Source organism: Equus quagga, chromosome 2, assembly GCF_021613505.1.
Source record: "Equus quagga isolate Etosha38 chromosome 2, UCLA_HA_Equagga_1.0, whole genome shotgun sequence".
Classification (NCBI taxonomy): Eukaryota; Metazoa; Chordata; class Mammalia; order Perissodactyla; family Equidae; genus Equus; species Equus quagga.
The window spans coordinates 145,351,473-145,367,511 of record NC_060268.1 but is presented as its reverse complement, the minus strand read 5'-3'; the positions used below and the strand labels follow the sequence as shown (position 1 = coordinate 145,367,511).

The 16,039-nt window shown below is 36.7% G+C and overlaps 1 protein-coding gene across 1 annotated transcript; it reads left to right on the top strand.

Moving 5' to 3' along the window:
- The first annotated feature begins 2,856 nt into the window (after positions 1 to 2,856).
- Positions 2,857 to 13,521, top strand: LOC124236060 (gastric triacylglycerol lipase). The gene is made up of 9 exons (XM_046654717.1): positions 2,857 to 2,982; positions 3,156 to 3,273; positions 4,157 to 4,355; positions 5,464 to 5,573; positions 6,257 to 6,393; positions 7,983 to 8,129; positions 9,993 to 10,064; positions 10,487 to 10,558; positions 13,285 to 13,521. The coding sequence occupies exons 1-9, from the start codon at positions 2,878 to 2,880 to the stop codon at positions 13,519 to 13,521; spliced, it is 1,197 nt and encodes a 398-aa protein (XP_046510673.1). The 5' UTR covers positions 2,857 to 2,877.
- The last annotated feature ends 2,518 nt before the right edge of the window (positions 13,522 to 16,039 follow it).

The window sequence follows — 16,039 nt, the reverse complement described above, 5'->3', positions numbered from 1 at the left end:
TTCACTTCATCCAAACCGACTGCTGTTAAATTAACTGTTATTAATACTGTTGTTGAACTTCACAGGCTGCCAATGTACTTCTTCAAATTATAAATCCCTCAAGACAAGTTTGGACCAAATTATGTAAATCTCTCTGGGGATGTGCCAAGTAGTTCATTATAGATGCTGGCCTAGGGTCATCCTAAAGAAGAATTACAGTGGCGAAGAACATAATCTTTGGAGACAGGCTACCTACTCTTGAATATGGGCTTATCTGCTTTCTACATACTTGTTGGGAAAGTCCTCTTTTAGCCTTGGCTTTCTCATCTGTAAAATGGAGAATATGTGCTACCTACTTTGCAGGGTTATCATGAGAATTAAATGAGATGACAGTAATAGTAAACGTAGTTATCCAGCATTTACTAGATGCCTAGCATGTTAAGAACTTTGCCTTCACTATCTGAATGGATTCTCATAATAACTTAGGGACAAGCACTATTACTGACCCTGTTTTATAGAAAGGAGACCATCTTAGGGAAGGTAACTTCTTGCACACATGGCGTATGGAATGCAGTGCCCAGCACACAGCAAGCCCTCTGTAAATGTTAGCTACTACTTTCTCCTACAACTTGCCGTCAGGCATTTTGAGGACACTTATTCTGCCTCTGAACATCTTTGAGCTGATGTGTATGACTGGGTTGTTTAGATGTCCTATAACCCAAACCCTAGGTTAAGCCTCCTCACTTTGCAATGGTAAGTTACTTTATGGAGGGAATGGATGGTATAAAATGATGGATTCCTGAAATATTTGATCAAAGCCTTCTGGTTTGAATGTTAGAACAGTGCTTATTGGTCTTTATGTATTAGTGTGTTCGTTCCTAAAATAGCATTGTAAAGACAGATTTTAGTTAAAAATTCATTTTTAAGGTAAATGGATTTTATCTTATAAAAATATTAAGATAAATCTAATAGAATTTATGTCTGTGGCCCAACTATTAGACCAGTTGCTTTACAACCATAAAAAGCTTAACACTTTCAGTGTTTTATTTTACATTTAAATGATACATTTTTATTTTCATAAATGGTGCTATATATACTATACTGTAGATACCGAAGGCACTGTATTCTGTGCCTTGCTTTTACAATCCATCTGAGATAACTTTTCATGTAAGCACATACAGATCTACCTCAGTTTTTTCTTGAAAGCAATTTGCATGGCATTCTGCTGTATGGTTGCACAATAAGTTATAAAATTATGTTCTCTGCTGATGGGCATTTAGGTCCTTCCCAATCTTTCCTGTTATAAACAATGCTGTAAGCAAAATCTTTGTACATTCCTTTTTCAACACATTTGTGATTATATTTGAGGTTAAATTTCTAAACATAGAATGGAAGGGATATATATTTGAAATTTTCATGTATATTGCCATGTTCTTCTTGAAAGACCTCACAAAAATTCACGTTCCTACGAACAGCATTTATGTTTCTGTTTCACTCAACTTTGCCATCACTATAAAATGTCAATCTTTATTTGATAGGTGGAATCTGTTAGAACATTATAGTTTTAATTTACGTTTCATTAATTATGAATGTAATTGAGAATATTTGCAAATGTTTTTGTCTAAAGGTTTTAAACTACATCTCTTTCTATGAAAAGCTTTTGCATGTACTATACCAATTTATATGAATTTGTTGGTCTTTTTCTTACTGAATTATAAAAGCTAATTAGATACTAAGAAAATTAATTTTTTGTCATAATAGGTGCAGACACTTTATGGTTAACATTTTTTCAGCTTTTTAAAAATAGATGAAAAAGCTTAAGAATTTTGATAGAGCAATTATATGAAAGACTGATCATTTTAACATTAGCACTAATTCAGTCTACTTGAAATTATCTTTAAGTTTTCTAAGAAGTAGGTTGCTATTTCTTACCTGTAAAATATTAGTGGGTTGAATTAAAAAATCACTAGAATCTTTTTCAAATCATGATATTAATTTTCCTTTTTTTGTTAACTATTTGTAAAAAAGATAGTGTACCACCCAATAGATTCTCAATTTCTATTTACTGAGACTTACCTAAGCAATTTCAATTAGGTAGCATCTCAGCAAAAAATTTAAAAAGCAATGATTTTCCTGAAATTATATTCACACAATACTCTAGTTATGGTAGCATTTTGAGAAGATGGTGGAAGCTCTTTCTTTTTTTTGTGTGAGGAAGATTAGCCCTGAGCTACCATCTGTACCTATCTTCCTCTAATTTATATGTGGGATGCCTGCTACACCATGGCTGGATCAGTTGTACATAGGTATGCACATGGGATCCAGCCCCCAGAAGTGGAGCACGTGAACTTAACCGCTATGCCACTGGGCAGTCCCTAAGATGGTGGTAGCTTTTAGATCCACATGATTACCTCAAATCAATAAATATTTATGAAGTAGCTATTAGAAACAATAGTAAGGATATAATGATAGATTTAAATGCACATTATATTGAGATTGAATCTAGAAAAATTCAAATGACCACAAAGTACCACGCACCCCCCACATTAGACTCTCAAAGACAGTTGGCAAAAGCCTTAAACATAAGGGATAATAAGAATGTGATGTTATGCTAGACAATTAGAAGGGATTTTTTTCAGTTAAGCTCCATTCAATATGACTTGAAAACCAAATGGAAATGTTGTTAAACAAAAGGAATCAATAGACCAAAAACATGTTACACCTTAAGATGACTGTGCTCACATTCACTTGCCCCAGTTTATTACCTAACAAAATATAATCAAACCTAAGATTTCTCTACTTTGCATGAAGGTAAAATAAGCACAAAATAAGAGTATTATAAAAGTGTGATAGGTTAACCACGACATGGGTTATTCTTCTGTTTCAGGCAGGACCAAAATGTGGTTGTTATTAACAACAGCAAGTTTGATCTCTGCACTTGGAACTACACATGGTTTCTTCGGAAAATTAAATCCGGAAAGCCCTGAAGTAGCTATGAATATTGTAAGTTGCCAGAGGGAAAAATCCATAAAACTAAGAAATACTACCATGATTTAGAATCACAGAGAATTTAAGCTTTTACATGACCAATTAAAAATCATTAACAATATCTGCTTACTAGATGCATTTTAAAAGTCAACTAAAACTTAAAGATTTGTTTTTTTCTGAATCATCAGAGTCAGATGATTTCCTATTGGGGATACCCAAGTGAAGAATATATAGTTGTGACTGAAGATGGTTATATCCTTGAGATCAACAGAATTCCTTACGGGAAGAAAAATTCAGAGAATAGAGGTATAACCTTCAACCTTTCCTTCGTTTTTCTCTCTTTCTCTTTTCCTCTTTCCCTTTTCCTCTTTTTCCCTCCCTCTTTCTCTCTCTTTTCCTCCCTTCTTCTCTTCCTTGTTTTTTTCCTCCCCCTGCCCCTCCTTCCATTTCTTCCTAAGGACTTAATGAGTCTTGCTTATTCTGGGAATGCAATAATAACAAATCTGTATCTCCAGTATTCGAGGAGATCAGCATCAAGTCAATGAGACAGATAAATAAACAGATGATTCTAATAATATGTGATAAGTGCAATGTTAGAACTGTGCACAGAATATCAAACTGGAAGTGCTGATAAATGTATATAGCCCACTTAGGGGAAGTCAAGGAAAGCTTGCTCTCTGAAATAATAACTCAACTGAGTTCTAGAGGACCAGGAGGAATTAGCCAGGATTGCATTACTGTTACAAAGGGCAGAATGGGGAGGCAATTAGAAGCTTGTTTCCTCAACAGATAAAGGTCATTTTTGTAGTAATGTTTTTAGTAATATTAGCAATTTTCTTTTTCTCATTTTACAAAAATTGTGAAGTAGAAAAAGAATAAAATTAAGCAAGACCACCCATAACTTAACCACTTAAATTAACATCATGCTGAATACCCTTAGCCATAATTTTGTCAATAGCGTTTTGAGATATCATTGGAATACAATAAACTGCACATATTTAAATTGTACCATTGCATAAATTTTGTCATCTGAAAAATTATCACCACAATAAGATAACATATTCAAAATATTCAACTCAATCAAGCAAATGTATTTAATACTAGGTATATGAAAATCTGTTTCTATCTTCATGTTTTTCTTAGAACAAGGAATGAATTTATAAAGCTCTTAAACAATTTTCTTCTTTAGGCCAGAGACCTGTTGTGTTTTTGCAGCATGGTTTGCTAGCATCGGCCTCGAACTGGATTTCCAACTTGCCCAACAATAGCCTGGGCTTCCTTCTGGCAGATGCTGGTTATGATGTGTGGCTGGGGAACAGCAGAGGAAATACCTGGGCCAGGAGAAATATATACTATTCACCAGATTCAGTTGAATTCTGGGCTTTCAGGTAAAGAAAAGGGGCAATGAAAAATGGGCAATTAACAATAAACATTGAGTTTAAAAAGCACAGGTATTCATGCATGGGTAGTCCAATCCAGTCCCTTTTTAATATATCACACTCCAAGTAGGAAGAGAAGGAGGGCATTTTTGTCCTAATCCCTTCTTGAATTCTTCCATACACCTCATTCCAAGGGTAACGTTTCCTCCAAACTTTCTATGATCTCAGTACCCATTAATTAGAGATTCCAGGAATATGCTTTTCCAAACAGAATGAGCAAAATGCCTGAAGCAAAGAAATTCACTGCCCTTAGAAGATTCTGAAAGGCATATCGATACGGATTCAAGAGGATGTTAAACCCAGTTAGGGGTTTAAGGACAGGAACTTGAGTCATCAATAACAGCAAAGTGGGGGAGGGGGAGGAATAATTTGCACACCACAGAAAGATTACCAAAGGTTTTCTATCACCGGCTCCCTTGTGCCTTATTTCTGGAAATTACTAATGGACGTGGAGAACGGAAGAGAATTTGGGTGATGATTCCAAGGTACAAAAGTGCTCTGAGAGTTCAGAACTGAGAAGAAGCCTGTGGGTCCCCGGTGCAGGGAGGAAGAGGGAGAGTGACGTGAAAGGAGACTAGAGAGGCTGACAAAGGCCAGATAATGAAGCCCTTGGAGCTCATTCTAAATGTAAGGAGAAACCACTGAGAAGGTTTAGACAGGGGAGTGGCATAATCCTGTGTTCATTTTCAAAAAAACGTTCTGGCTGATTTGTGAAGAATAAAATGGAGAAGGATATGGCTCCTATTAAATGGCAGTAGAACACTGCATACAAATGATTATTAAATCTGAACTTCAGTTTCAGGGATAGAAATAGTCTCCAGCTACGGATACTATCTTGTTTGGCTTAAATTGCCACTGTAATGCTGTGCTTCAGAAATGATGTCAGTTATTTATAAGAAGCCATCCCAAAGAGCACCTGACACTCACTAATGGTCTTTATGCAACAAAGCTTAGAGAATCTAGTTTTTTATTTCTCAAAGGGAGCCTTAGCTATAAATATGTTTGACTTTTAGAAATTATAGCAAGGAAAGGTATTCAGTTATTTTTTTTCTTGTAGCTTTGATGAAATGGCTAAATATGACCTCCCATCTACAATCGACTTCATTTTAAAGAAAACTGGACAAGAGACGCTACACTATGTTGGCCATTCCCAGGGTACCACCATTGGTAGGTAAAAGGAGTCAAGGCAAGTAGCTCAGTTTGTATAGATCCCTTTCCAGTTGTTATGCAGGCATGCTGGTCATCATGATAATTGCTTTCCATTCATTACATACTGTAATGCATACTGCAACCCAACAATATAGGAAGAATTGTTATTTCTGTTGTATATGTGGGGAAACAAAACAGGGGGTAAATAATTTGTGTGAGGTAACATAATTATGACAAATAGTGTGGCTCAGATACCAGCTCAGGCATTCTAATCCCCAAGCCCATGTTCTGAAACATATACCAAATGGACTCTGGACAATTCATTCCACTCATTCAACCACATTGATGGGGCACCTACAATATGTCGTAAGAATACAACAATAAATAAAATAGCTCAAAATCTCTGTCTTCCAACTTCTTATACTCTATTTGGAGGAGGCAGAGAAAATAACAAAGATTAAAAAATAAAGTGCAGAGTATGTAAAGACACGAAGGAGGTCTCAGCCAACTCTGTATGAGGTGGGTCTTCAGAGTCTTCTCAAGTGGGACTACATGGCTGAGCCTATTTACGCACTTGTCGATTAGTCTTTAAATGCAGGCTGCCTCCAGGGAGTGGGCATAAGCTTGGGTTCTCTTGAGCAAAAGCACACACACATACACACACACCCCTTCTTCACTGGTTCCTTGTTGTTCTGTTTCAGGTTTTATTGCCTTTTCTACCATTCCCAAGCTGGCTAAAAGAATTAAAGCCTTTTATGCATTAGCTCCAGTTGCCACTGTGAAGTATACGAAAAGCCTGATAAACAAACTTACACTTATTCCTCCATTCCTCTTCAAGGTATGTGATTCTCTTTCACTGAATCTAAGATATCAAATTCTCCATGAGTTTCAAAGTGATGGAAAGATAACAAAAACACCTGGTGGGCAATCATGTTTATATCCAAAAATGGAAGCGCACAGATGTATATTATTTCTTGAATAGTACTGACCATGTTTGAATCCCCATTACAGCCTGTACATCCCCAACTTAATTTTTTGTTCTTGATTACTTCCTGTGGGTTAGTAATGCCTGGGAGTGTTTTTGCTCCTGTGTAGATGTTTTACTTACCAAGCACTTCACACAGCTATGTCAAGGCTGTGATTCCATCCCTGGAGCAAGGAAGGGGAAATAAAAACCCCCAAAAATAGTCAAATATGAAGCCTGAACTACCTGGGCCAAGAAAACTGGGAAGAGGAAGGACAGGAAAGTAAGGAAAGTGAAGGGAAAAGGAGAATGAGAAAAGCAATGGTTGAGTGAGCAAGGACTTTGAGATGCCTCATCAAAAACTCTTAGTGTTCCAAGCCTTTTCCTAAGAGCTCCATCTTTTTTAAATTGAATATGGCCATAGCATAGATTTCAACAAACCATAAATATTAAGTGCCTTGAACAGTAGGCATCCATTGTAGGGAATTAATAATCTTTACTTTTTCTAACACTTAATCACTGACCACTCCCATCTACCAAAACCTACACATATACCTGCATACAGTTGCCCTTAGGACACAGTTTAACCTCAGGCTACAAAATGTAGTGATGCCATTTCCTTCTGTGGTTTTGTATTATTAATTTCTTTTCACTCTAAATTAACATGTGTCTAAAATCTAAGAGACAGTATCTGTAGTCAAACTACATTTGGAAAATTTTTATTCAAAATGTGAAATTTTGTGATGACCCTGAGTATATTTACTCTCTACAGTGATTCAGAACCTGTTTATTTCCTTCTTGTACTCAGATTTCCTGATACACAATGCAGAGAATGATTAAAAAAAAGAAAAAAAAGCATTAGACCTCAAGTCATGGGCTTGGATCAGGCTTCTAGCTACAATCCATTTCTAGTTAGCTTAAGACCCTGACTATTGATTAGCCTTATGTTTTCTCATGTATAAAATGGGGATAACAAAATGTCTACTTTCCTCAAGAAGAGTTGGGGCAAATCCTTTCAATTATTAAACTATATAGCTCCATTGTCTTTCTAAAAGCTTTGCTAAACATATGGCTCGGAGTGACCATTTCCCCTTCTGATCCTTTTACAATTTATTGCTGAAATCACATATCTTGGCACTTAATTATGTTATTCTTCCATGTTGCTTTATAATTTTATTCCATAACTCTTATTATCCCAACTAGACTATAACTTCTTAGCAGCCAGTGCAGTTCTTGATGCAACAACAAATACCCAATATTGACATCTGCCCTGTCCATTCCACAACTTCATTTTGGGAATTAAATGAGAGAACATATTTAAAATTCCTAAAACAATATATAGAAATATGAAAATCTCATCAGCCTAATCAAAACTGTACAAGCAGGTTAGACAAATTGATGAGTCTTTTCTGCAACTTGACTTTCATAAACCTCTTTTTATAAAACTTGCTTTTATTTTTCAGATTATATTTGGTAACAAAATATTCTACCCACACAACTTTTTTGATGAATTTCTTGCTACTAAAGTGTGCTCCCGTGAGACGTTGAACCTCATCTGCAGCAATGCCTTATTTATCATTTGTGGATTTGACAATAAGAACTTGAACACGGTTTGTATGCATTGAAATTTCTATTCAGGGTACTTTGAGCAAAATTTTTGATTACCTGCCCTATCATAACTTAGAAATGGTACTTTATAAGAACTAGGAGTAGCTTCAGAATTATGTCCATGATACACAGATAAGCCCCAAAGAAATCACAAATCATTGCTCCCAGTTGTGTCCCCTCCAGTTCCCTTCCATTACCCCAATTGCCCCCTAAAGTAAACAATATGTACAAAAAAATAACAACTCACTATTGACTTCTGACCACCTAAGTAATTGGAGTGACATTTAAATTCTGTGAGGTGAGGTATTGAACCATATATTTTGGCAGGCTCCTCTGTAGGAAAAAAACAGGTAAGGACTGAATAAATGTTCTGATAAATATTTTTAATGCAGATAGTCATTCCCATAAATTTTATAAAACTTATTTCAGAGCGACGTTTTATGTAAGATCTTGTCAAGACCCTTTTCTGCTATTTCACTTAGCTTGCACTGAGTTGGAGTTTTAAAACATATATGACAAAATGTGACATCATAAAATATTTAAGAGTATGGATTCAGATTAAGTACCTAAATTCAAATCCTATCCTTGGAACTGACTTAAATCCTTCTGTGCTGGTGTCCTTATCTACAAAATGGGTTATTGTGAAGATTAAATGAGCCAATATATGTAAAGCATATAGAGCATACTACAAAACATATGGCTCACAGTATATCATATATTTTGCTACTAATACTGTTATACATTGACAACTACCCTAGCTCAAAATTGTCAGTTTAGTCATATACCCTTGAACTCCTAAGAAAATCAGGGCCACTGATAACATGGTATAATTCTACCTACAGTTTACTCACTAAAGAATACTTGTAGAGGCACTACTAAGTGTTGTAGTCACTGAGAACATAGTGGTGAAAAAGACAGATATGGCTCCCGACCTCATGAAAATCAAGGACAGTCAGTTCTCTTTCTCAATGCTAGTGATCATCTCTGTGGATATTGAAATATATGTGAGCAAAGGAAACTTTCCTTAGTCTCTATTTTGAGTGGTAAATAAGAGCCTCCTTTTTCTCTCTTGCAAGGGAGTTAATATCCATGGTTCTGGGAATGTTTGTCATTCCGTATGTGGAGTATGACAGAACAGTCGATCCTTCTTGCACCAAGAAAAGGCAGCGTAGAGTACTGCATTGCAACAATAAGATCCTTATAAGAAAAAGAAAAATAAAAGACAAACATAAGGAAATTAGATATTTCATGTTCTGCATGACAATTATGTGGAGAGACACTTCGGGCCCCTATGAAGATGTTCAATTTGTATCACTCTATCCAAGACCCTCTCTATACAGTGGCATTAAGATCCATTATGAATATGTCTACACAGTGTGAGAAGGGAGTTTCAGTTTTTTGTCTGGGCTCTGATCAAGGTGGGTTAGGGCCCTGATGGCAGGATAGCATAACAGTTGGTGAAGATATTACATACAACATTTCATCCACTGCCCTCTGGCACTGGGTAGAGAAGAGTAAAAAGCTGAGAATTTAGGCTCAGAGACCTAGGTTAAAGTCTCTGGTTCCACCTTGTTACTATCTCTGTAACATTGGACATTTCTCTAAACTTATTTTAGCCCCAGTTCCCATTTTGATAAAATGGCAATGGTCACCTCTCCTCCTTAAGTGGCTACAAATCAGAGAAAATAGCCCATGCAATTGCTCTCTGCAAGCTCTGAAGTGACATACAACTGTGTTGCTTGTATCCTTCCAGTAAATGTTTCCCTTAAACATGTGACCTAGATCAGAAAACTTAAATCTTAGCTGTTGTTGCAAACTGAATATATGTCTAAGTGTGCGTGTCTGCATGCATGTTTACTTTCTAGAGTCGCTTGGATGTGTATCTGTCACACAACCCAGCGGGAACTTCAGTTCAAAACATGCTCCACTGGACCCAGGTATAGTTTCTCAAAATGCTGTTAAAATTTATTTCGTGGGCCTTAACCCCTAGCACTTTACCTAACGCTCATTCTTAAACTATTCTGTCCAATGGTCCTAGCAGAGAATTTTTTCTGGCATGTGGCTACCACCTGAAAATAAATGTCAATCCATGCGAATGAAAATCTTATGAAAACAGACACTTTGGGTAGCAAAGAAATGAATTATTTTTAGGACTTGGCATGCATGAAAAGTTATTTCAAGTAAAGCTGCATTTAAACTTGCATAAGTACCTTGTCTTGGATGATAAATCTTTTTTTGGAATGAGCAAAATGTTTTTTAATCACTGTTTAAATTGAAAAGAATCTACATGAAAATGTTTGAATTTTATTTTTATACAGCAAGAAGAGTTTTTATTTGCTTGTGTTCTTAATTTCTCTAGGCTATTAAGTCCGGAAAATTTCAAGCTTTTGACTGGGGAAGCCCAGTTCAGAACATGGCGCACTATGATCAGGTAAGCTTCTTAAAGTTGAAATTATTCACATTTCGAAAAGCAAAGATATAAAAGGTTGAAGATGAAATTATGATAACTGTGCATATATTTTCCAAAGGAATTTTGGCGCCTAGACACAGCTTAAGGAAATTATAAAACAGACAAGTATTTCCTCGGAATCCCTTCATCATGTCAGACATCATCCCAGTCCCCCATTCTCCCACTGTGCACTCATGCTGCAGTGTCTGTGCTCATTCAAGCTGCCCTCAAGTGTGCTCCAAAGTACCACACCACTACTACACCACTAGAGAAGCCTTCTAGACTTTATCACCCCTCACCACATTGGACAGACCTGCCCTGGATCCCAGACTCCAAGCATACTGTTCTCTCCTTTCTGAGGTGCAATTAAGTTATATGATAAACCAACAATTCTAACAGTTCATGAGATAGAGCTGGAATTTCTCATCTTCTTAAACAACAGCCTTTCCTTTGTTGACAACCAGAGAAGTGATTCTACCACATTTCCCGATATAAGAGGAGGATGGTGTACTTGCAGCTCAAAGTTGAAAATATGTTTCATCAGACAGGGGCCTTGTAGTCTAGACAGACATATTGAGCACTCCTCCTTCTTGTTGTCGCACAAAGAGCCCAGGCTTTGGAGTCCTTCCTATCTAGGGTCAATATGAGTGCAGACAATAATTTTTTCCTCTTTCCACTCAGACTCTGGGAGTTATTGACAATATTTAATGGGATAATGTCTATAGGGCCTTAGCTGAAGGTAAACCCACAGATTATCACCGGCTAAATTTGAACAAGGGAAGTATCTTGCATTATTTTTGTAGACCTTTCCCACCCCACCTTACCCCTCCCCCAATTTTTCCACTAAAATAGTAGCTGAACAGCCCTACTTATTTGCATCTACTTCCATGATTCAGTATTTAGAAGTGGTTTATATCTCTTCACCACAATATCCTATCTGTAGAGAAGACATCCCCCCTTTTTTACATCTTTGATGTCTTTAAAGAGGTTTTCAGAACACCATCAGATTAAACATTTGTTGAAAACACTATTATTCCCAACCAACACTTCCTCAAAGCCCAAAATACAGACTCTCTTTGAATCTACCTTTCTACTGGGCTCTAATATCAGTAATCAGAGGACTCCATCTTGGAGGCCCTGCAATGCCAAATCCCAAGTCCACCCTCCCTCCAACGAAGCCAATAACAGCTCACAATGGCCGTCTACTAACTGAGGCAGTGACACTAACTTAAGATCCAGAAGCTAGCATCTAAGAATCTCTCTGAACATGGAATATAAGTACAGGAGAGTAAGTTTATTATTATGGATATTCTCCACACTTTTCCCTTTTCTCCAGTATATAAGGGACTATAACAAAGCAGTAAAATACTATGGAAAATTGCATACGATATAATATTTTGCTATGGCAAGTTGGCTATTATGTAAGGTGAGAATACAGAAAATTTTAGCATATTGGACTAGTATTCTTGAGAATATGATCTAAAAAGCTAACAAAATTCTCTATGAATAGTGGGAAAATTAGCAATGATTCTCTTATTCCCTTGTCTTGCTTTATAAGCCTGTTTAAAATCTATGTGTGAATGGTAATTTTCTAGAAATATGAAATGAGAGTGATGATAGCTTTTTTCAGAATTTGAACCAATATTTAGCAAAATGAGGTAAGTTCAATAAATACAGCTCCTAAAGCGAACTGACTGACCTATTGATCAACCATGCTGGGAAGTCAATACAAAGCCAGAATAAAAGACTCAAGAAATTTAGAGGAGATCATACGTTAGAGTACTTGGGTAGAAAAAAATCTATTAAACTTAGAATCCAATCAAATCCACTTCCTTCAATTTGTGTTAATATCTAAGTTTCTGATTTGTCAGAATTGTTATCTAAGCATGGTCAAGGACCAGCAGCATCAGTATCACCTGGGAAAGCAGAATCTAGGCTAATCCCGCAAATGTACTACGTCAGAATCGTTGTCTTAACAAGATCTCCAGGTGATTCACAGGCCCTTTAGAGTCTGAGAAACACTGATCTAAAACATATTGCATCCACTTTGCTCTGTGGATAAAGGTGACCTTCTCTGAACAATCATTGTTTAGGATTTACTTATGAAACGAGGTCATGCCATTTGTGACAACATGGATGGTCCTTGACGGCATTATTCTAAGTGAAATAAGTCAGATGGAGAAAGACAAATACCGTATGATCTCACTTATATGTGGAATCTAAAAACAAAAAAACCAAAGAACCAAGCTCATTGATACAGAGAACATATTGGTGGTTGCCAGAGGCAGGGGGTAGAGTGTGGCAAAATGGGTGAAGATGATCAAAATGTACAAACTTCCAGTTACAAAGTAAATAAGTCCTGGGGATGTAATGTACAACATGGTGACTATAGTTAATGGTACTGTATTATATATTTGAAAGTTACCAAGAGAGTAAATCTTAAAAGTTCTCATCACAAGAAAAGAAATTTATAACTGTGTATGGTGATGGATGCTAACTAGGCTTATTGTGGTGGTCATTTTTCAATATAAATGTATATCAAATCATTATGTTGTATACCTGACACTAACATAATGTTATATGTCAACTATATCTCAATAAAATAATCTGGGTCAGTTAAGGTAAAATAGTCTACCCAAGGGATAAGTATTGAGGCTTAAAGCACAGTTACCTATGAAAACTGAGGTTCTCTCTCTCTTGTGTTTTAGCCTTCACCTCCCAACTATAATTTGACAGACATGAGAGTGCCAATTGCAGTGTGGAGCGGTGGCAATGACTGGTTGGCTGACCCTCAAGACGTTGACCTCTTGCTTCCAAAACTCTCTAATCTCACCTACCACAAGAAGATTCCTCCTTACAATCACTTGGACTTTATCTGGGCAATGAATGCCCCTCAAGAAGTTTACAATGAAATTATTTCTATGATGAAAGAAGATAAAAAATAATTCTGGATTTAAAGAATTATCCATTTATTTTTCCAAAATACTTTCTTTTCTGACACGTAGTTTCCTATAATGTTTGAGATGGAGTGCTTCTTTCTGTAATTTTGACTTTACAAATATATTAGCATCAACAAACTTCTCATTTGTCGCTTTGAATTTAAACGAATTTTTAACATTTGATATTCACTTAAAAATGTATCTAGAAACACTTGAAAGAACACAGTCCTGGAGGGGTGAAACTTCTCTTCCGATCCTCCCATAGTTTATCTTCTAAACTCAGCAAAGATTATGAGCCATGAATCATGAGTTTTGCCAAAAGACAGTCCAGATATTGAATATTGACACCTCTTATGCATGCTTGGGATTGAGAAAATTGCTTTCTATTGTCTATTCATGCTGAAGCTCAGTCTCTCCACCTGTCCATTGGGGATATCACTTGCTGTTTTGCATGTTTAACTCCATGATATGGAAAATTAGGCTATCAACTGATTTGAAGACAACACACTTTGACTTCCTAGGGAGAAGACAGCAAGGGTATGTTAGGAAGCAACAGGCAACCCTGGTTCAGGAAGTTGGGAGGTAAAGGGTGTGCTTTCCATCCCTACTGCTATCCCCCTGCTTTACCCTTGGACTTTGACCACAAAACATGCACTGACTAACCAAAATATTTTTTAAAACACTACCACTGCCCTGACAAGCACAGGATTCAGAAACATTCCCACTGATATTTAAGACAGAATATACAACTGCCACCAGTTTGTGCCAACCCCCAATAAATGACTCCTCCAAACTTCCAAAATTTCCATAGTAAAGCCTCACCTGAGAATTTCTATTAACCTTGTAATATTGTGACCTTATATTCTATGCAATTAAGCTTTTTGTATCTCACTTATTATGCTATGGTAGGGTTTCATATATGAAATATAAATAACGTAAAGGAGTATCATGTACCCATGTGGTATATAGAACATAGTGAGTATTCACAAAAAAAAAAAAAACCAGTAAATAATTTTTGTTATATTCCAATTTTCTTCAACCTTTGCTAGAAAGCCTGAAGTTTCCAGTTTACTTTTACCCGCTCCCCTTTATTTTTAAATTTGAAACAAGAAATTGCTGGAAAAAAAGTCATTTAGGAGCCTTTATTTCAATACTTCAGTGAACTTTGTGGGCAGCCTTTAGTAAACTGACATGAGCATCTCAGTGACTAGTGACAAATATTCATGGTGATGAAGCCAGCTAAGGACAGCTAACTCTGCCTTCTCAAGAAAAGAACAATCAGTATATTCTTAGTCTCCTGTGCTTTTGTAGCTAACTGCCTTTCTTTTGTAGATTACATCATGTTCACCGCCAAAAAATTAATTACAGTCCATCACCTCACATGTGAGCCTGATCACCTCTTTTCCCTCCCCCTCACCCCTTCCCCTATGGTAACCACCAATCCAGTCTCCAGTGCTATGTGTTTGTTTGCTGTTGTTTTTATCGTCTCTCCCTCTGACTTATTTCACTTCGAATAATACCCTCAAGGTCCATCCATGTTGTCACAAATGGCCGGATCTCATCATTTTTTATGGCTGAGTAGTATTCCATTGTGTATATATACCACATCTTCTTTATCCATTCATCCCTTGATGGGCACGTAGGTTGCTTCCAAGTCTTGGCTATTGTGAATAATGCTTCAAATGAACATAGGGGTGCATGTATCTTTATGAATTTGTGTTTTCAAGTTCTATGGATAAATACCCAGCAATGGGATAGCTGGATCACATGGTAGGTCTATTCTTAATTTCTGAGGATACTCCAGACTGCTTTCCATAGTGACTGCACCTGTTTGCACTCCCACCAGCCATGTACGAGGGTTCCCTTCTCTCCACATCCACTCCAATACTTGTTGTCTCCTGTCTTGTTAATTATTGCCATTCTGACTGGAGTGAGGTGATACCTCATTGTAGTTTTGCTTTGCATTTCCCTGGTAGCTAATGATGTTGAGCATCTTTTCATATGCCTGTTGGCCATCCGTATATCTTCTTTGGAGAAATCTCTGTTCAGATCTTTTGCCAATTTTTTAATTGGTTGCTGGTTTTTTTGTTGTTGAAATGTATGAGTTCTTTATATATTTTGGATATTAACCCTTACCTGATATATGGTTTGCAAATATCTTGTCCCAATTGTTAGGTTGTCTTTCATTTTGTTGATGGTTTCCTTTGCTGTGCAGAAGGTTTTTAGTTTGACGTAGTCCCATTTGTTCATTTTTTTCTTTTGTTTCCCTTGCCCAGTCAGACATGGCACTCGAAAATATGCTGTTCAGATGGATGTCAGAGCGTACTGCCTATGTTTTCTTCTAGAAGTTTCATGGTTTCAGGTCTTACATTCAAGTCTTTAATCCATTTTGAGTTGATTTTTGTGCATGGTGCAAGGTAATGGTCTACTTTTGTTCTTTTGCATGTGGCTGTCCAGTTTTCTCAACACCATTTATTGAAGAGTCTTTCCTTTCTCCATCGTATGCTCTTGGCTCTCTTGCCAA